Source organism: Drosophila yakuba, chromosome 3L (assembly GCF_016746365.2).
Source record: "Drosophila yakuba strain Tai18E2 chromosome 3L, Prin_Dyak_Tai18E2_2.1, whole genome shotgun sequence".
In the NCBI taxonomy this organism is placed as follows: Eukaryota; Metazoa; Arthropoda; class Insecta; order Diptera; family Drosophilidae; genus Drosophila; species Drosophila yakuba.
The window spans coordinates 17,222,262-17,243,150 of record NC_052529.2 but is presented as its reverse complement, the minus strand read 5'-3'; the positions used below and the strand labels follow the sequence as shown (position 1 = coordinate 17,243,150).

At 45.0% G+C, this 20,889-nt stretch overlaps 3 protein-coding genes across 8 annotated transcripts; 2 read left to right on the top strand and 1 right to left on the bottom strand.

Moving 5' to 3' along the window:
- Positions 1 to 101: 101 nt before the first annotated feature.
- LOC6534382 (fibroin heavy chain) lies at positions 102 to 4,343 on the bottom strand. Its single transcript, XM_002095024.3, has 4 exons — positions 3,885 to 4,343; positions 2,741 to 2,878; positions 1,661 to 1,842; positions 102 to 1,607 (listed from the first exon to the last, which is right to left on the bottom strand). Exons 1-4 carry the CDS (start codon positions 4,013 to 4,015, stop codon positions 250 to 252), a joined length of 1,809 nt encoding a protein of 602 aa, XP_002095060.2. The 5' UTR covers positions 4,016 to 4,343; the 3' UTR covers positions 102 to 249.
- On the top strand, positions 4,343 to 7,629 carry LOC6534381. Its single transcript, XM_039374027.2, is given in 2 exon segments — positions 4,343 to 6,258; positions 6,922 to 7,629. Coding segments are annotated over 2 exon segments (804 nt in total). The 5' UTR covers positions 4,343 to 5,742; the 3' UTR covers positions 7,210 to 7,629.
- Positions 7,630 to 7,733: 104 nt separating this feature from the next.
- On the top strand, positions 7,734 to 20,445 carry LOC6534380 (2-oxoglutarate dehydrogenase, mitochondrial). 6 transcript variants are annotated; one of them, XM_039374025.1, is made up of 13 exons: positions 9,657 to 9,782; positions 11,404 to 11,521; positions 11,587 to 11,724; positions 12,053 to 12,232; positions 13,849 to 13,951; positions 14,165 to 14,170; positions 14,691 to 14,769; positions 14,833 to 15,244; positions 15,301 to 16,169; positions 16,228 to 17,122; positions 17,182 to 17,336; positions 18,427 to 18,714; positions 19,752 to 20,445. In XM_039374025.1, exons 2-13 carry the CDS (start codon positions 11,426 to 11,428, stop codon positions 19,849 to 19,851), a joined length of 3,321 nt encoding a protein of 1,106 aa, XP_039229959.1. In that variant the 5' UTR covers positions 9,657 to 9,782; positions 11,404 to 11,425; the 3' UTR covers positions 19,852 to 20,445. The 6 variants fall into 6 exon arrangements, with proteins under 6 accessions (XP_015050601.2, XP_039229959.1, XP_002095058.2 ...); XM_015195115.2 differs by lacking the exons at positions 9,657 to 9,782; positions 13,849 to 13,951; positions 14,165 to 14,170 and adding exons at positions 7,734 to 7,815; positions 12,893 to 13,022; XM_002095022.3 differs by lacking the exons at positions 13,849 to 13,951; positions 14,165 to 14,170 and adding an exon at positions 12,893 to 13,022.
- The last annotated feature ends 444 nt before the right edge of the window (positions 20,446 to 20,889 follow it).

Below are 20,889 nucleotides of genomic sequence, written 5' to 3'. Positions count from 1 at the left end.
GGGTTATATGGAGATTCAAGGAAACCGCAGTGTGCACATTAACCTGCTTATACCCGCATCCACGGATATCAAATAACTGTTAGCTAGAGATACAGATACAGTTTGAGATACAGATACAGACAAAAAATGTATTCCGCTTTAAATACTGTTGTAGTTTCCATGTGGAGTCAACCCAGTTTCGGTTGCTCAACACTGATCACTTAGAGCTACGCACTACAAACTACAGATCCAATGGGGGCCAGCGAATGCTTAGTGCTCCCTTGAGGCATTCAGCTCGGCGATCTCATCCTGACGCAGTGCCTCCGACGGCGAGAGACCGATCCTTCCGCCCAAGGGTATGATGTCGATGTTCTGCACATGGGCACGCACACTTTGACCAGGCGGCAGACCCACATACCATTTACCCACGTTCTTGATCACAGTGGAGTCGCGGTGTCGCTGCACCCACTCCCGATCCCTGTCGATCTCCAGAATTCGGTGGTTGGCCGTGACCAGCGGGGGCAGTGAACTGCCCACATCGTCGTCGTTGAGGTGGTAATTGTCCCCGGGTCCGCTGATGGCACTAGTGCCCGATCCACCTGTGGGCGGCAGGTAGCCCAGGCCGGAGTCGCCTTCGCTGGAGGCTCCGGCTCCACCTCCTCCACCTCGGCGACTGCCTCCCCCACCGGCAGCATCTCCCTTTCCTGCGCCCCTCTCAGAGGACGCACTTCCTCCACCACCGCCGCCGAATCGGTTCCTGTTTCGGGACCCACTTACATTGTTCCTCGTGGAGCCACCCGAACCTCCTCTCTGCGAGCTATCTCCTCCGCCATCGTATCTAGTACTGCCCCGTTGGGGACTCCCCGCGGGGAACCCTCTCCGATCTTCTTTGCCATTAAAACTTGTGGATCCTGAGGAGCTACTGCTAAGCCCAACGTCATCCCCGTGGTCATCAGCATGGGGTCCCAGATCTTCATCAGCTCCACCTGCATTACCCTCTCCACGATTCCTATCTCTTGCCCCGTCAGCCGGCTTCAAAAAATCTTTGCCCCCGGGTCTGCTTGGAGTACGACCCCTTCCCGCTCCACCAGCCCCTGAACCTGAACCTGAAGCTCCCACCGAACCACTTCCACTACCAGATCCACCTCCACCTCCGCCTCCTTTGGGACCTAAGCCACCACCTGCACCCCTGCCGAAATCATTAGCCAGACGGAAGTCCGGATCTGCCAGACGGAAATCAGCCACAGAGGGATTGATATGCGTTCCAGGACCAATCCGGTTTTGCACTACCCGGTAGCCAATTCCTGCTCCAGCTATATACTCCACGGTCCGCTGCACGCCCTTGTCGTCCAGGAAGGAGTAGGTACCCCTCACCAGGCCATCGGGGGCTCGACTCTCTGCCCGTCGGTGATCCGAACCGGAGGCTATCAGCTTGTAACTCCCAGCCGGTCCTCTTTGCACAGACATCTTGCCACGCGCTTTGGGATGCGACTTGTACAGAGGACTTGAGTAAGCCACAACTGATGGGCTATCTGGAACTGCGTTGGAGATCTCGAATCCGGTTCCGGCTCCTGCTGCATAGCGAACACTGTGCCGCTCGCCCACATCGTCCAAATAGGAGTACAATCCTAGAATTATACCAGTTAATTTGCAGTATATTATAAAGAACCAAAGAACTTACCCCTTATCCTATTGCCCGAATCATTCTCCTCGCTGCGCGACTGATCCGGAGTGCGGAAACTGAAGCTGTAGGATGGATCGTCAAAGGGATCGGCCAGCGGATCGTCTGGACTTCCACGCGGCAGAACCGGATACTGGGCCAGGTCCATTTTTCGATGGATTTTCGGTCCGTTCACGCGAAATCTATGTGGGAAATGGAGGGAGATTAATTAGCTACCGACACAATGAGTGGGGATTGGGTAAACCCTTCCAGCGGAAGCGGACTCGCACTGCAATTTTGAATATAGATTCGATCTTACTCCGACACGCCATTACTTCGATTACTACACATCTCTTTGGGAACGATCCCATTCAGAATCATCGCTATCGTTGAGCATCTGCCATCTACAATCCATTTCGTTTTTTGCTCGGAACTTCAGGCCAGTCAATTTGTTAACAGCTTTTTGTTTTTGTTTCCCCCAATTTACCGGAGATTGCAAAAACAACAGTAGCCGACACGGTAATGGAAAAACGTTTAGGCAACGCCAAAAAAGCAGTCCAATGTGTTAGAACGGCTCCAACTCCACGATGCCCCTCCCGCTTGCTTGGGTTTCGCTTCAGTGGCCGCCGCCTGCCGCCAACCGCTGATATATGAGCTCAGCTCTGACATCGCGGGGAGATAACTCACTTTGTGCTGCCACTTCCTCCGCCGCCCATACACTCGGGAAAATCTCCGACCTCAAGGAAGTTACCTTCCATTCATATATACGCTCGGAATTGGGAAAAAATTGTATGTTTTGAGAAGAGTGCTTCATTTCTTTCTCTCTCTTTTGACTCGTTTGGAAATTTTCTTTAATTTCTTTTAGTTTTAATAAGCAGAGTTACATCTTTATTAGTAGAATAGTTCGAATAAATAAAGATGGTTTTTAATAAGTCAATTTGGCATCACTCCATATTTCTTGTTAACTCTTTAGCTAGAACTATTTGTTAAAGAGTTTTCCAAAAGTTTTCCATGCACCTAGAAGTATTGCCCTTTTCTCCCAGTGCACCACCGCACTTTACTCACTCGGCTGCGCCACCGATTCGGTCTTCGATTACTCACCCACGTGGTCCGGCCGTGTAGACCGTCTCCTCGATCTGGCCGCTCGCCGGACTCCGCGAACCGTAGCGACCTCGCACCGTGTTGTCCGGAGTGCCCGAGGCGCTGTGATAGTAGCCGCCAATGTCATCATTTGCATGTCTTTTGGCCGATCGGTGGCAGCAGCAGCAGCAGCAGAGCCATTATCCATTATCCATGCCGGGGAGCAGAGATCGAAACAGAAGTAATTGCGTTGCCCCATGCGTGCGAAATGGAAGGGAAAGATGGTCGGAAGCGTGTTATTGTTGTGGTTGCAAAACGTTGGGGCGTTAAAGAGGTGCTAAAAATCTCAGATTTGCCCGGGTGTGATGGTAAGGTAGCTAACTTCTTTGACCGATTAGATGATTTGTTAGATTTATGACCCGTGGCTGCTAAGAGCACTGTAATTGAGTTGTTCTCTTTCAAAGGTTTTCTATTCCACCGAACAGCGGAGGTTGTAGGTAATTGGGAAAGGTTATGACTCTATTCCAAGACTTACTACTATTAGTTTAGTGTATTCTTATGAAAAAGGCAAGTTGACGACAACTAACTTTTTAATAGAACAGTTATTGTTTTCTATTTAAACAAATTATGGTTTTGGGTTAGGTATTGGTATTGATGATTGTGGTGATTAAGCATTAAGTTGAAAGTTGTAATTGATTTTCGTCACCTAACTTTTTTATCCGAAAAATAATTATTTATAAATCAATTAATATGATTAAAATTGGCATTGATTGCTTTAAAGAACTCTATTATACAAATTATGTAATCCCTAAGTTATACAAAAGTTTTCTTTGTGTATATCAGATTATAAACTGATTTCTATCCGAATTGATATTAGTGTACATTTTTTAAACTTTTTATTCTTAGTCAAGTCTATTTGTTAAATTAGGTCTAGTGACCTAACTTTTGCCAAAATTTCCCTTTGCTTTTAAGCATTCCTAAAAATATTGTAATTTTCCCCAAACAGAGTACTACATTCCATTTTTTTGATTTTTAACAAGAACTAGTCATCAAATTGTTTAAGTCACTTGGAGTTGCTAGAATATGCATTTCATCTTTATTGCCACTTTTTCTGTGCTGATATCCTTTTAAAATGTTCACAATAATTTGTCACACATCTCTGTACCGAAACTGAAAAGATCCATCCTCGTTGATGGTATTGTACTCGACTTCGGCTCTCGCAGGATGCGCAAAGTATCCCAGAAATGCGCAGAGAAACAGAAGGGAATTCGCGTGCCGATGCAGTTGCAGCATCATTCAAATCGCATTCGTTGTAATCCAATTCAGAGATGAAGCAAGTATCAAACGGGCATCCTGTTTTAGATGCACAGTCACCACATAAACTTCTATTCCCCCAACCGATCCGATCCGATTCGATTGTCTTTCAATCCGAGCTTGGATATCCCGACTTAAACTCCGACTTGGCTGGCGATCTTCGAGAGGAGCTAGCGGCTAGAACAACGCGACGGCGACGACTGATGCGATCCAGCGTTAGACCTTCGTATTTAAATACGATTCTCAGGCGACTCAGCGAGCGGTTCGTGCGGCGTTTGGTGGTGCTGCTAGTGGAGCTAGTGGTGCTAGTGGTGGTAGTGGTGGTGCTTGTCTCACCTGACCACCCACCGAAAAGAGCCGAAGCCACGAAGATGAAACAGCAGCATTTGTGTGCAAATTGCGTTACAAGAAAAGGCGGAAAGTGGGCGCGGGGCTCAGGTGAGAGAATTCGTTCTAATGATGGACACGCAAGTGTTGTTGCAGCTGCTGCTGCTGTGTTTCTCCTATTTTATGGCTCCTTGTTCGCCAGTTTGCGGGGGGGTCGGGGTGGGTGAAGGGGGTAAAACCCGCGGGAAATGGCCAGCGGAAAATGGAAAATCGTGCCTGTGTAGCTGTCTGTCAATTAGCTCACGTTGTTCTTGTTCCCCGAAGTTGCAACCTGGAGAGCTTCCTGTTGACAATCCATTCTTACCATTCTTATCCATTGCCTTACAATTCTCGAAACGCTGAACATTGAACTTCATCGCTGGGGCATCAGTTTTCAATTTTCCATTTTGCATTTTGCATTTTCCGTTAGCCGGAGCTTATTACAAATTCGATCCAGAGCGAGTCTGGGTCAGTGTCTTAGCTGCAATTTTTGGCCAGGTATGCAATTAAAGGCAATTACCCGTCGGCTGGAGGAGCCCGCAGAACTTTATGACAATTTCCGCCTAGGATCTTCGTTCTTGGATCTTGGTCATTTTAATGAGGCATAATTAGCGTGGCGACGCTGGCCACTTCCAAGAACAGTTATTGGCCATTGTTCTGGGCTCTAGAAGGTGGGGAATGTGTTGGGGATATGTCAGGCCCTCTGATTAGACCGCCCCGGCCCCGCTTGGCTGCCTTTGATTTTGGTTATAGTTTATAGTTCTGGCTAGCCCATATCCACATCCACTACCGCCTTTGATAATCTTAATAGCCGTTGTATTTTGGCCATATGCAAATTGCTCGGAAGGCGGAAGAGTTCACCAATTGGTTAATTGTGCGCTCAATCGGAGCGAGTGCGTTCCGAACATAAGTGATGTGTAATCACAATGCAAAACCGCAGAGACAATGGAACGAAACCTAATGCGATCGGAGAGCCATGGAGCTGTAGTCATGATATGTGGCCGCTGCCAATGACCATGTTCATAGGCATGTGGTCGAGCTTAAAGGACAAGTTTCTAACGGACTGCACGCATGGGAACTGTGCAACCAGTTGTGGCAGTTGCAGTCGCACTTGGAGTGTTGCAGTTTGCCATTGAACCACATACCCATAGAGCAAATCTCAGATAAAAAAAAGAAACACCTAAACTGGAAATTCATAAGTGGTCTGTGTGGGCCATCCTGCCCGGCTGGCTGGAAAAAGTGAAAATGCTTTCGATTTCATCGCGTCCATTTCTTCGGGGGACATTCATTTGACAGCGGCCCAGGCGATCGGATCGGCGTGGAGACTCCAATTAATCGCAGCCATGAGGATTACACAACTATTATACATCTCGGGCATGGTTATCGCATCGATCGAGGCTGTGGAATATCTAATTCGCTTCGAGACGAAGAAGGCCAAGTGCTTGAATCCGCCCAGAACGGCCAGGAAAGTGGAGTCGGTCATAAGGGAGTGCCAAGATGAGGTCCGCAACAAGTTGGTTAACGGTGGGCCTTCACATTATCCTTAGCCATATCAAGTACTCTACGGTTTCGGTTCCCATATAGAGGCCTATGAGATTCTCAAGGAGCAGGTGGCCCACAATCAGCCGCCCATCGATCCAAACGATGACTCCATCGACTTCATCTGGCCTTCTGTGCCCGCGGGCTCTACCGTGGATCGTCGGCCCAACATCAGCCACTACGAGTATATAGTCTACGATGAGCCCGAGCCACAACGCCATGTGGCCAGATTGATGAGGAATATCCGACGCCTGGATGTGGCCAGTTCGGGCATATATCATCCCACTTTGGTGCCTCTGGAAGACAAACGCATTGCGGGGGTAAGTAAGGTTGAGGTTGGTTAAGGGAATCTTCTGCGAGACTTGTAGATCGCTTTTCTTCTCGTGTTAATGAAATGCATGAGCCAAGCTCAATTAAGTTCAATGGCAGCCCAAGAAACAATTGGCTAAACCCCCACTTTAGCTCAGCCAGCAAAACCTAAAGTCAGGGTTTTTACACAATCGAAAGAAAAGCAAATGCATTTTCAGTTGCATTCAAAATCACACGCCTCCGTCCGTCGGAGATTTTTCGCACACCTCCCAGCAATGCTGAATTTGATGGCTGAAAAGCGCACTTTATGGCGGCACTTAATACACATTAGCTGGCTTTATGCATCAGCAAATTGAATGTACAGATAGAAGTAGCTACGCAGTGAGAAATATACGGGTGGATTTACGAGTTTGATTTGACTATGTGTTTGGCTACTCTGCTCCTCAGTTTTGATCAAAATTTATTAGTGTTTAGTAAAAATTATTAAAAAGGATCATTCTTCTAAAACGATGATTCTTCTATAACTATGTGAAAGAAATTGGTGCTTATATTTCAGCAAGCAAGAAAAAAGAAATTTTCACAGTGTAATCCATTGTATATTTAAAACAGGCTTAAAATGAGTCTTTATCCAAAGGTTGAGAATAAATTTCCCTACGACATCTATGTATTTTCAGTGCCTGCTGCACTGCGTCTATGCCAAAAATAACGCCATCGATCAGAAGGGCTGGCCCACCTTGGACGGCCTGGTCCACTTCTACTCCGAGGGAGTGCACGAGCACGGATTCTTCATGGCCACCTTGCGGTCCGTGAATCTCTGCCTGCGGTCAATGACCGCCCGCTACCGAGTCAATCGGAAGGAGCTGCCCAAGAAAGGTGAAAGCTGCGATCTGGCGTTCGATGTCTTCGACTGTATTTCGGACCAAATTACCGGCTACTGTCTGGATCAATACAGCAGATATTAGTTGGTTACTCTGTCAAGTGTGCGTAGCAATTAAATGTTTAGTGCAAGTTGAATTCCAGTTTTTGTGTCAGGCGGGGACCATTGCAGTGGAAAACAATGTAGGCGGCCTCAAACATTGTTCGAAATTGCTAAAGACATGTTTTCTTTAAGTATTATTCGGTTTTCTTTTGGAAATTTTTGTTATCTTTTCCTTTTCAAAACTTTCCTTAATCTTGAAAATGAGAAGTAGTCAAACAGAAGACAATCCAATCGGGATTTTATTTTCATTAACAAGCTTTTGGAACCATTAGTTTTTAAATGCTTTATATTTTATGAAGTAGTGGCTCCTGAAGCTTGTTAATAAAATTGCAATCCAAATTTGAATAGATTAACGGAAGTATTTTACGCTCTTGACATTTTACTTACACACTTTACGCCTATGCCACAGTGGCGCCATCTACAGTCGCATAGGTAAGTGCTCTGTATATTAGTGTTACCGCTCACCAATGCTGTAAAAATAATCGATAACTGGCGCGTCACCATTCCGCATCGATATGTTTGACAGTCCAGGCCTAACGCCAGCAATAACAGTCCCACCACTAACGCAAAAGTTTTCGGCTGTAAAAACGTAAATATTTCAGCTTTAAGCAAGTTTAGTTTAGAAATAAGTAAATCAAGTGCGGTAATTTGCAAAAAGCGTGCGGGGTCTGGGTCAACTCAGTGCCAGTACTGGGGTCAGCGAATAACCCGCATTTGGCGTGTTTTTTCTTCTTCCACATTCAAAGCCCGCTACTGCATCATGTGGAATTCCTGGAATTACCATCATAGTTTCAGCGATCAATAAGCCACTGCCGCGTGTTCCCCTTTCTAAAAAGTGCATTTAGCAGGCTTATAATTGTTATTTTCCAACGTATTTCCACCATTTCAGTTCAAGGACTGTTCTTATATAATTGAAAAGTGCAGGTGGGCGGCTCGTCGGCGGAAAAGCGCTTGCGCCGGCCGCCCCAAAAGAAAAGTGAAATTTCGCAATGCAAAACAAGCAGCGACGTCACATGTGATTTTGTAAAATTAACTTGCCGCACTGATGACGCAATTGACCGAGTGCCGCGTGTGCTTTTTTCCCCTCCGCCAAATGAATCATCAATCAAAAGCAATAGCAATAGCAAGCAGCAAAGAAAGCGCGCGGCCGCATTGTCTGGGGCAGCACAACTAGTTTTTTCTGCAGACGGATGTGGCTCATCCGCCACAACCCATCATAAGTCAGCTGCAATGCCCCAGATCGGGAATAGTAATAGTTATAGTATAGTATAGTACCACGGAACCAACGCACCATGCTCCTCAATTACCGCATGCCCTTGGTCAGCTTCTCTTCTTCTTCGTCTTTAGGGGGGCTCGTCAATGGAATGCAGTTGCAAGCTGGTTTCTGAAACCGCTTAGCAAGGTGCAAAACCCTGCTGATTGCGTCTCTCTTTCCTTTTTATACCCTTCCATAGGGTGTCGTGACAATTTAATGGTTTCCGCCAAATTTGTTACTAGGTTACGAGTTATAATTCGATTGTCTTCTTACTATATCCGTAGTTTAAACGCTTATAAATTAAGGTCTATTATTTTGTATAATTTTCAAGTTCAATTAACAAGGGACAAGCTTTAAAAGAAGTCGAAGTAAAACTGTATACCATTTAATTTTTTTAAATAACTAAGGGTATCTAATAATCGGTGACCCTCAAGTATTCATTAATTTCGCACTCGCATCAAGTTGAATGGTTAACTTAATGTGTCTGGTGTGTGAACTTGAAACTTTATTGATTAGCGGAAAGGTAATCGATACACGCACATATTCACTTGCTCGCTTGGCTTGACCTATTAGGTGCACAGTAAAAAAAAATCTAAAAAATGGTTAATATAATATTTTGGATAATACATTTTCATATATATTTCTTTCCAAATACTCAATTGTATACCAAATTAAAAATTGAATCATTTAAAGAGTGCTTATATTGCTTCTTTGTTGCCTTTGGTGTTATGTGATAAACAAGCTGTATGAGTGTATTTGAAATATTATTATTTTCTATGCATACCACACCGCTTTCTCTCGGATTCATATACTCTTCTCGTGTTGGGCTGTGTGGGCGGCATTCTTTCAAACCATCAGCCGGCTGACGATCGGACTTTGGGATTGTTGTAAACAAATTTGGGCTATAAATACGCAAGACATGGGCAAAAGCAAGGAGGCGAGGCGGTTAGATAAGCGGAGGAAGTGCGGTCAATGTATAGATATATAGGTATGTACCTGACTGTTATCAGGTCCACCGATCGGCGACCAAACCCCCTTTTGCCAGAAGATAAAGATACAACGCCGAGTTGTCATGTGGCCGCTTTGTGTGTTTTTATCACACACTCTGTGTTTTCCTTCCAAGTTTTCAGCCAGCTCGGCGGTTCGTGAAGAGCAAATTCGATTTCTAAATTTTATATTTCACTCTCGAAGGCGGCCGCTGTTGTATTTTCGCTTCAGTCGACGCGCAGCACTCAGCACGAACAAACGTTTGCCGCGTATCTGCGAGATACGGATACGAGTACGACGAGTACATATATTCGGTTGGTTTTTGGAGCAATCGCACGCAGTATATGCGTATATATTATACGGTGTCTTGATTCCACCGCGGTGCAGTGTATATACAGTGGGAATTAGACCTTCCGCCGACCAAAATCTCAATGGATTTTTCCAGTCATGCCTCGAGTTGTGGAACTGCAAGCTCATCGGGCGGACTATTTCACACTAATTAGCTCCATCTGGGCGTTCTAATAATTCAGCTGCTCTCACGCGAGTCACTGTTTTTTATTTTTTGCACTTATGTAATGTGTTTTCGTAACATCTGCGGCGACGTCGAGCAGAATATAATTGCAGGGAAAGCAGTATGTGAAAAGCGGCAGCACAAAACAAGCAAACAGATAAATGACACTGAAAGAAACTGTCGGGCTGCTAAATTGAATTATCTATTGTGGGGCGGGCGGACAATGTAACTGTAATTGTAGCTATGACCGAATCGAACAACCCGAGTGATGCACTTTCAAATACTTAGCTTCGACCACTTCAAACCGGTTAGCCGTTCCAATTGTTTTCTTTCATTTTTTTCCTCCCATGTCTGGGGGCCAGCGTTTTGTAATCATTTCATTTTGATCGTCTGGTCAGCATGCGTTCGTCGATAAGACATGTGACCTGGCCACGCCTTCTTTGCCCCATAAGTTCCCATTCCCAGTCCGAATTTCATTCAATTTGTACATATTTTTTGCACGACTGGCTTTAGATAGGGATTCAATTACGACATCCGCACGCGCTGGCCTATCGCCAATATTTTGATTAATAACTTGACAAATTCTGGAAGTGCTGGCGTGGCATGATTGGGACTAGAGGCCGGTTAAGCGCCTTCTTATCACTGAATTGCGTCTCGAGGGTTCTGCGTTTAGTCATGGACCGCAGGAATTTATTACTCCGACCCAGGGACATTTACTCTTGACGCTTTTGCCTTATCTGGGCAAACTCGTTTTGGCCCAAAAACCCAGGTGAATGCTCACTGTGATTCGGAGATGACAAACAAACAGTCAGGGCAAATATTCGCAACTGATTAAAAGTTGGGAAACGAACAAACTGCGCAAAAAGCAGCTGGCTCTCCCTATATCCCCATATAAAAACCCCCATTTCACCATTATATTTGGGGGCCAAAGTATCTCCGCCATTTCTTGGCTGATTATCAAAAAAACGAGCGACGGACTGGCGAAACCAGCCCACGTTAGTTTGACGTCATCGGCGGAATCAGCAGGCGAACGGCATCACGTGTGCTTTTTTCCAACAAGCGATCCCCCGCTCTCAGCGGTCTAGTCTGGCTTTAGACGTATGTAAATTCCGCCGCTATCCACCCATTGTGAACTTGTTTCGTGAGGGAATTTCATAACTGGCTCACTGGCCTGGCAACAAGTTTGGAGCATTCGGTTGATCGGTGACACAGTTAAAACCCAGAACATGACCATGACGTAAAAACTTCTAAGCTATCTTATCGCGTTTACAGCAGCCGAGGGTCAGGAGTTGGGTGTTGAGGGGGTGGCATTATCTCTTACGTGGCTTGTTTGTCAACAAAGCCGCCATCGATTAATCAGTTGCAAGTGATACAATAGTTTGATAAGATCCCCACTAAGATTTTCTCTTGTCTATTTCTTTCAGTTATATTTTGTAAAGCTACAAAATGCATAGAGCCCACACAGCCTTCAGCCTGGCCTTGTCGCCGATGGCGCACAAGAACTTCGCCACATGGCTGCTCAAGAGCAGCAGCAGTCAGCAGGTGAGTTTGGTCGATATGGAGAACATTAAAGAAGCCCCCACTAATGAACCCTTAATCTTTGCCAGATGGCCAAGGTAACTGCAGCGGCCGCCGTGCGCACCTACAACTCCGCGGCTGCCGAACCTTTTGCCAACGGCAGCACCGCCTCCTACGTGGAGGAGATGTACAACGCCTGGCTGCGGGATCCCACTTCCGTGCACACCGTAAGTATCCCTATTAAACGGAGTTTTCTTCCTGCGAGCTTTAAAATTCGACCACAGCTCTGAGTCGTCATGAAACCACTTCCTTGTGTTTATTTCTGAAGCGGAAGTGTTTCTCTTTTACGGCCTGGTACTTAGGGAACCGAACCGCCGTAAAATTAAAATTCTTATAAAAGCGACTTGAAATGCTATTAAACTTGTTTTCAATATTAGCTGTGTATATTGGATATCTGTATAAATATCCGGATTATGGTTTCAAATTGATATTGCCACGACATATATACTACTGATTGTTTGTAAACAATTACTAATTGATTCATCATCCTTTTAGTCCTGGAATGCGTACTTCCGCAGCAACAGCTACGTTAGCCCGCCCAACTTGGCGCCCGTGCAGGCCAACACTCTGCCGCTGACCGCTTTCAACTTTGGAGGAGCCGTCGCCGGCGCTGCGCCCGACTCCAAGACCATTGACGACCATCTGGCCGTCCAGGCCATCATCAGGAGCTACCAGGTATGTCGGGTCGTGCTGGCTCTCTTCATTGGCTTCCAGCCGAACGGTGGAGATTGCAGCCACAGTTGGCGCTTTTTGTTTCGTTCTCCTAGGTTCAGTTAATGTTTATGTTTAGATTATGATCAGTAGAGTTGCCTTTGCCCCCCTTTATGTGTGTTCACTTTTGCCCAGACCAATCATTCCGAATCCAGTATTCATGGTAGACTAGAAAATATTTCCTTGACTTCCCACCGCCATCCACAATATCCATAGAGTTAGGCATTCACTTCTTCATGAGTAGTTTGGGTTTCTGTTCGATCACGTTCATTTCGGTTCACCAAGTAGTTATATATTGAGGGGATTCGTCACATTTGATTGCACCATTACTCATTAGCTAATAAGGTTAAGAAATACCGAAATTATTTTCGGTTATCCAAGGGTGTTCAAATTTTATTGCCAGATAAGGAATTACTTTTAATTTGCACATGATATAAATTTTTGGTAAAGTTAAGCCTTTTGATTTATGTTGTAGAGCTGATTCCATCGTTTGAGTTACTAAAGCCACACGATAACTACCTGGCGTACCCATTTAACTTGATATACCTAAGTCCCTTGATCTACCCTGTACCCCTATTTACATATAATCAACCAATCTGTCTACGATATGTATGTACCATATAGTCACGAGGTCATTTGGCATCTGATCTGGATCCGCTTGGAATTTTGACTCGCGAAAAAACCGTCTGCAAGGATGGGCTAGCACGTCGTGCTAACGAAGATGTGCTCAGGCAGCACTCTGGGTTTTTGTTTGGTAAATTCTTTTACAGAACTGTTTCATTTAACCCCCAGTCGCACTACTATCCAAAACCTGTTGCACCTTCCTGCTACTACCCACTCGCCTAGTAACTAAGTTAAACACTCAAACTTACGCAATTGGTTTTGAAAATAACTCGTGCTTACCATTTAACAGCCGAAGAAGGTTAAATGAAATTCGGAGTTGATGAGGAAGGGACACGTAGCCCTTTGTAGGATTAAGTTAGCGAGTTCCGTTCAGTTCTAGGTTTTTAATATTTCCTGTAAGTAACCTTGGTGTTTGGCGTTCTCGAAGTTCGTATCTTTCCGTTAAGGTTTATTCTTAAGCATCCTGTCGACTCTATATCTCTCAGCACCCCAGTTCCATATCTCTCTGTTTTGTTCTTGCACTGTGACCACCGTTTCTCGATTAACCCACGAAATTCGAACACATTGCCATCTGTCAATCATTGTCTACTGATCCTGTCGACGCTTTTAGTGTTCGCTTTAATTTGTGTTTGTGCGTTGAGCACTTGTATCTTATTTTGTTCAAGCCATATCTATTCTATAATTTTAATTGATTATTTTCTTTTCCTTTACTTTTATATAACTGCTTCCTAACCTAAATGTAAACCAATCGAAAACACAAACTGCAATCGAAACTCAAACCAAAAACCAAAACCGCCAATCGTTTCGAACAATGTTTAAAAAAAAATTCAAAATTCTCTCTCTTTGTATTATGTGTGTGTTTTGAAAAACTAAACAAATCGAAACCGAACCAAATCCAATCCGAAAACATTGTTATTACTACCACCACCACCAAACACCTAATACTGACACGTTAGATTCGAGGACATAATATTGCTCACCTCGACCCACTCGAAATTAATACACCAGAATTGCCTGGCAACTCCTCGACGAAATCCATTTACGCTAATTTCAGTTTTGGTAAGTAAATCCGGCGGTGGTCGTAACACCTGGCTATAAGCCCAAAACATAACCTGTTTCAGTTCTTAACCCTTGATTTGTAAATACTTTAAAAATCCAAATACATATTGTGTTAGTGACGTTCTCTGTCTTTCACCCGCACACACGATCCCCGGCATCAAAAATCGATTATCAAACCCAACCAACCACACAAATGTATCCAATGATATATAGAACCAAGTAAATATGCGCTATATATTGCCAGTGAATTTGTGTTACATTGTTTGCCAATTCTGCTTTTAATTGTAATAATTTGATGTCGTGCTGAAATATATAAATATTGTTTACCTCACCGATTCGATTATGTCATAAATAGATTGCATGATTGTTTTGCATTTCCCAAGCGAAATGAAGGGAAATCGATTGATAAGCCCCCTTTAGTCTGATTTCAACTGAAATGATTATGAGCCCATCAACAGCCAATTTAAGTTATCACCGATAGTGTCTAATGCATGTAAAAAATGTCCGAATGAGGAGCCCGTGAACCGCCCAGCTGAGCATGAGCATCCAAACCCAATATAAACTTTGTACTGTGTACAAAACACCTCCGAATAGAAGCAACAAAAATCATTACACTCCGAATTTCAAACCAACATCCGCCGCCTACAATTTACTAATCCCACACCATGACACAATCACCCAGAACCCCTTACTAAAGATTAAACCCATTGTTCCCCATGCGCAAAAAAAATATAAACAGGTGAGCAGGACATGGATCGCCAGTTCAAGCTGCCCAGCACTACCTTCATCGGAGGCGATGAGGCCTCGTTGCCCCTAAAGTGAGTACTCCCACTAAAGTGACAATAGGTGACCCAATTAATATTTTTCATTTCTTTTACTAGGGAAATCCTGAACCGCCTGGAGAACGTCTACTGTAACAAGATTGGCGTGGAGTTCATGTTCATCAACTCTCTGGAGCAATGCAACTGGATCCGCAAGCGTTTTGAGACCCCCGGCGTTCTGAACTTCTCGCCCGAGGAGAAGCGTCTAATCCTGGCCCGTTTGACCCGTGCCACCGGCTTTGAGGCTTTCCTGGCCAAGAAGTACTCTTCTGAGAAGCGTTTCGGTCTGGAGGGTTGCGAGATCATGATCCCCGCCCTGAAGGAGATCATCGATGTGTCAACGGAGTTGGGAGTGGAGTCGGTGATCATGGGCATGCCCCATCGTGGACGCCTCAACACCCTGGCCAATGTGTGCCGCAAGCCCTTGAACCAGATCTTCACCCAGTTTGCTGGACTGGAGGCAGCTGATGATGTAAGTGAAGATAAAAGGAACCTTCTTGAAAATATTGAATGTCCTTTTCTTTCTAGGGTTCTGGTGATGTGAAGTACCACTTGGGTACATACATCGAGCGATTGAACCGCGTTACAAACAAGAACATCCGCCTGGCCGTCGTGGCCAACCCGTCCCATCTGGAGGCTGTGGACCCCGTGGTGCAGGGCAAGACCCGTGCCGAGCAGTTCTACCGTGGCGACCAGGAGGGCAAGAAGGTTATGTCCATTCTGATCCACGGTGATGCCGCCTTCTGCGGACAGGGCGTCGTCTACGAAACTATGCATCTTTCGGACCTGCCCGACTACACCACACACGGAACTATCCATGTGGTGGCCAACAACCAGATCGGCTTCACCACCGATCCCCGTTTCTCGAGGTCCTCCCCCTACTGTACGGATGTGGCTCGTGTGGTCAATGCTCCTATTTTCCACGTGAACGCTGACGATCCAGAGGCCGTGATGCATGTGTGCAAGGTGGCTGCTGAGTGGCGTGCTACTTTCCACAAGGATTGTGTTATTGATTTGGTCGGATACCGCCGCAACGGACACAACGAGATCGACGAACCCATGTTCACGCAACCCCTGATGTACCAAAAGATCCGCAAGCACAAGAACTGTCTGGACCTGTATGCCGACAAGCTGATCGCCGAGGGCACTGTTACCGGCGAGGAGGTCAAGTCGGTGGCTGCTAAGTACGAGAACATTTGCGAGGAGGCTTTCGCTCTGGCCAAGACCGAGACCCACGTCAAGTACAAGGACTGGCTCGACTCGCCCTGGTCCGGCTTCTTCGAGGGCAAGGACCCCCTGAAGGTGGCGCCCACTGGAGTCAAGGAGGAGACCCTCATCCACATCGGCAACCGATTCTCGTCGCCGCCTCCAAACGCCGCTGAATTCGTGATTCACAAGTAAGACCGCAAAAAGATACTTTGACTTCAAATACTAATTTACCGATTCCTTCGCAAGGGGTCTATTGAGAGTGTTGGCCGCTCGCAAGGCCATGGTAGACGAAAAGGTCGCCGATTGGGCTTTGGGTGAGGCCATGGCCTTCGGCTCTCTGCTGAAGGAAGGAATTCACGTGCGCCTTTCGGGACAGGATGTCGAGCGCGGCACCTTCTCCCACCGTCACCATGTGTTGCACCACCAGCTGGTCGACAAGGCCACCTACAACTCGCTGCAGCACATGTACCCAGACCAGGCGCCCTACTCCGTCTCCAACAGCTCTCTGTCGGAGTACGCAGTGCTTGGTTTCGAGCACGGTTACTCGATGACCAACCCCAATGCCCTGGTTCTGTGGGAAGCTCAGTTCGGAGACTTCAGCAACACCGCACAGTCGATCATCGATCAGTTCATCTCCAGCGGTCAGTCCAAATGGGTGCGCCAATCGGGTCTGGTGATGCTACTGCCCCACGGTATGGAAGGCATGGGCCCCGAGCACTCCTCGTGCCGCGTGGAGCGCTTCCTGCAAATGAGCAGCGACGATCCCGACTACTTCCCCCCAGAGTCCGATGAGTTCGGTGTGCGACAGCTGCACGATATCAACTGGATCGTTGCAAACTGCACGACGCCCGCCAACTACTACCACATCCTGCGCCGACAGATCGCATTGCCTTTCCGCAAGCCCCTGATCCTGTGCACGCCCAAATCGTTGCTCCGTCATCCCGAGGCTAAGAGTCCTTTCAGCGAGATGAGCGAGGGTAGCGAGTTCCAGCGCATCATCCCCGACAACGGTCCCGCCGGCCAAAATGCCAGCAATGTGAAGAAGGTCGTATTCTGCTCGGGCCGCGTCTACTACGATTTGACCAAGACGCGTAAGGAAAAGCAGCTGGAGAGCGACATCGCCATCGTGCGCGTCGAGCAGGTGAGTCCACATGGAAATATTTATGTTGTTCCATCTGCTAACGTGTTTTGTATGTTCAGATCTCTCCCTTCCCCTTCGATCTGGTCAAGGAGCAGGCCAACCTGTACAAGAACGCCGAACTCGTGTGGGCCCAGGAGGAGCACAAGAACCAGGGCAGCTGGACCTATGTGCAACCTCGCTTCCTCACCGCCCTGAACCACAGCCGCGACGTCAGGTAGGTGACAGGGCTATATCTAAGCGGTCAGCAAGTATCCACCCACCTGAACAGGAGCACTCCGACCACGTCCTCACACCACGATTTTTCTCTCTGGCTCAGATTCTTCTCTAGTCTCAGTTTATCTTTGTCTCTTTCATGAAGTGCACTATTTTCATCGTGCACTGTACTACTTATCTTTGATTCTCTAAACATTTTACTCTCTTTTGCTTTTGTTTCACTACTTTTGCATTAAATGAAGATTTAATTTGACTTTTTCATTTTTCATCGCAGTCGGTATCATTTTAAATGCTCCAGCCGTATGATAATTACTTTTAATCGTACTAATAACAAAGCTTAAATTAAATGCATTTGATATAAGTAATATTTCTTAATGTTTACGAAATGTATTCAACCTTTTTTTCCCGACAACCAGACACCTTAATTTACTATCTTTATTGATAAGAAAGTATCATACGGCCATGGCGAATTTAAATTTTATTCGAGCTTCCTCTCACCCCTCACATGCCTTCTAGCTGCTGTATTTATCACGCTCCCACTTTATATATCTATCTACCTATCTTATTAGCTAGTGATAGTCCCGAAAAGTGATAAAACACCCTACACACAAAACTCAAACACTCATTGAACGGATATACGCTTCTGATTTCTATTTTCGTTTGAATGAGCATGTCCGGCACAGCAAAAAAAAAGTGTCACCACAAAGTTTAAAAATCAACATATAAAATTTTTATCGCCGAAATTCTCCAAGCGAGTCCATCAGCAAATTGGCTTCATCCATCCGATATTTCATCATATTCATTATTACTGTGCATGGCTTTTTATTTATGATTTAGTTTAAAGACTTGAGTTACTTTTCTTTACTTTTCGAATCTTGTGAAAGACAAGCAAACCAATTGTGTTATTTTGAATCTCCCAAATTCCCACCCCAAAATCCACTCGTTGTGTAAATATGTACGTGTATTGGCAAAATCTGAAGATAAAATTTGAAAAAATTGAACAAATTCGAAACTACCCAAGAAACGAAAAAGCAACCAAAAACAAATCCTTTCTCTCTTTCTCTCTCTCTGTGTATGTGTTATTGTTACAGCCAAAGCGATGAACAATCCTCCTCCACCAATACTACCACTACTACTGATCATACTAATCATGAATCCGACACCGATTCCGATTCAAAATCTAAACCGTGGCTGAGTCGCATGTTCGCCGCCCCGAACTCGAACGGCGGCGATCCTAAGGATCCGGCGCAAACCCTTGGCGGCGACTTCAATGCCGCCAAGCACTTTGATTTAAAGAATGTACGACACGATTTCAATAGGCCCGCGGGCATCGCGGCCGCTCCGGGCGCCCGCATAGCGAAAACCGGACGCAAAATTAGGTGAGAGGGCAAGCTCAGCTCAGCTCAGCTCCGCTACGATACGATACGCGCGGTCAATGAACTGTATATCGTATATCTACAATTAATCTAATCAACTACCAACTACTATCTGCAATTTAACTATCCTACCAAACGGAAATTAACTCTCAGTTCCGTTAACTCTTCATTTGTCTCCTCGTTTCCCTCTTATCAGTTTCCTCGATTGCGTTTCTGATTTCTGTTGTTTGGCATGATGATTGTTCCATGATCCAGCGCCTCATGGTACCCCGGTTTAAACGAAATCAACACACCAAACCCTACTACTACTACTACTACTCTTAACTCCAACTCAACAATCTAATCCTCTAATCCTGAAGCACTGTTTTTCTGTTCAGTTCTGAGTTTTTGTTTGTTTGCACCTCCCGCGTTTCGAAAGTTTTGCATTTGCTTTTGATAAGTTTGCCCTGCCCCATTTTGCTGTTTTGCCAGTCCAGTCGTTATCGTAATAAACCACAGTTAACCCCGACATCTGTACTGCTCAAAGCTAACCCGAGTTGCTCTGTAATCTGTACTTGAATTTGTTTGTTTGTACGACGTGCTGTCTATATATCACAATCAAGTTAAAAACTGCCACAATTACCTTGAAAACAGAGTTTTTAGCGCTTATAGGCAGACATCTCATACTGATACCATCCTAATCTAGGCAGTTTGCTGTTCAACGAAGCTTGAGAATTGAGGATAAAAATCAAAATGATACTGCATCGCAGAATCTATTGGGGTCCATTTCAATGTTTGGGTTCGGTGTGGTTTCCCCAACATTCACTCTCGACTTAAGATCTCTATACATTTTAATCTTAATATTTAACACCCTGCGCTTGCTTAACCGTCATTTCATTGAACATTTGCCATAACTGTGCTAAAACCAATCAGAGAAACTAGACTAAAGTTTAGTGCACGTGTCTAATCGAATCAGCAAATTGAATACCGAATGTTGTGCCAACTCACCGCTCGACACCTCAAGTATCCCCACTAATCCCAACTATTTTCCCAATCCACAGCTACGTCGGACGCGCCTGCGGAGCTTCCACCGCCACCGGATCCAAGGCCCAGCACATCCGTGAGCTGAACGCGCTGCTCAACGACGCGATTTCGACCTAAGGAGCTGTGGTCTCGATGGAGATGAGATTGAGATGAAGATGGAGACGATGAATATTAATTACGATTATATTTTGTATTGAAACGTATGCAGACTCTTTGATACGATTTTTTGCTGACGAAATTGTTAAGAGCATTGTGTGAAAGTAATGAAATGTTAAATATTAGTTTAGTGAAATTACAAGAGCAAACGGCAACCAAGTAACAAATAACACGAAATGTTAAGTGTTTAGTAAAGAATCAAACAAACAAACAAAAAACTACAACTCACAGCAAGTCTTTGATGGAAACTAAAGAGCCAAGATCTAGCTAATAGGCAACTAACCTATGCGCATACATTTGAAGCGATGAGAACTCGCATAGGAGGATCACAATACTTTCGGAATGAATAAAACCCGTTCTAATCTTATTTCTTATTTCCTATGTTTAATATTTATTTTATTGTATTATATATAACTAAACTATCTCAAGCTTTGCGATGTTTTGACACCTTTTATCGGTCGCAGGCCAAGAAATCATTAGTGTTTTTGATTGCCTAAGTTACACATTTTTGTTTAAATAAATGAACAAGTATAATACTTAACAATGACAAACCAACAGAGCTGTGCTTTAGTTCATCACCGATCGAGGAGGCACTATCAGGGATATAGATCGTGTTTTTTTATACTCGCCAGTAATTCGGACTGGAATGCTTTGATTACGACTCTCAACAACTTGTGTTTGGAACTAAGCAAAGCGTTTTACATTTTTTTGGAAACCCTTTATGGAGCGCATCTAAATGCAGTTAAAATGCTTTAATTGTTTTTGATCCTCGGACGGAGTCCAACCAGGACCCCCTAAAAATATATACATATATTTAAAACTAATATTGCACTTGTCTCGCACCAATATAAGATATTGAACTGTAGAGTGATAAAGCTAAACTTTTCCAAGAAAAACAAAATGAACGTAACTATTTTATAAAAAGAAAGAACTTTAAGAGAGAGTATGTGTGTGCGACAATGTCGAAAATTTAACTTCAACTCTAAACTTTAGTGTTAC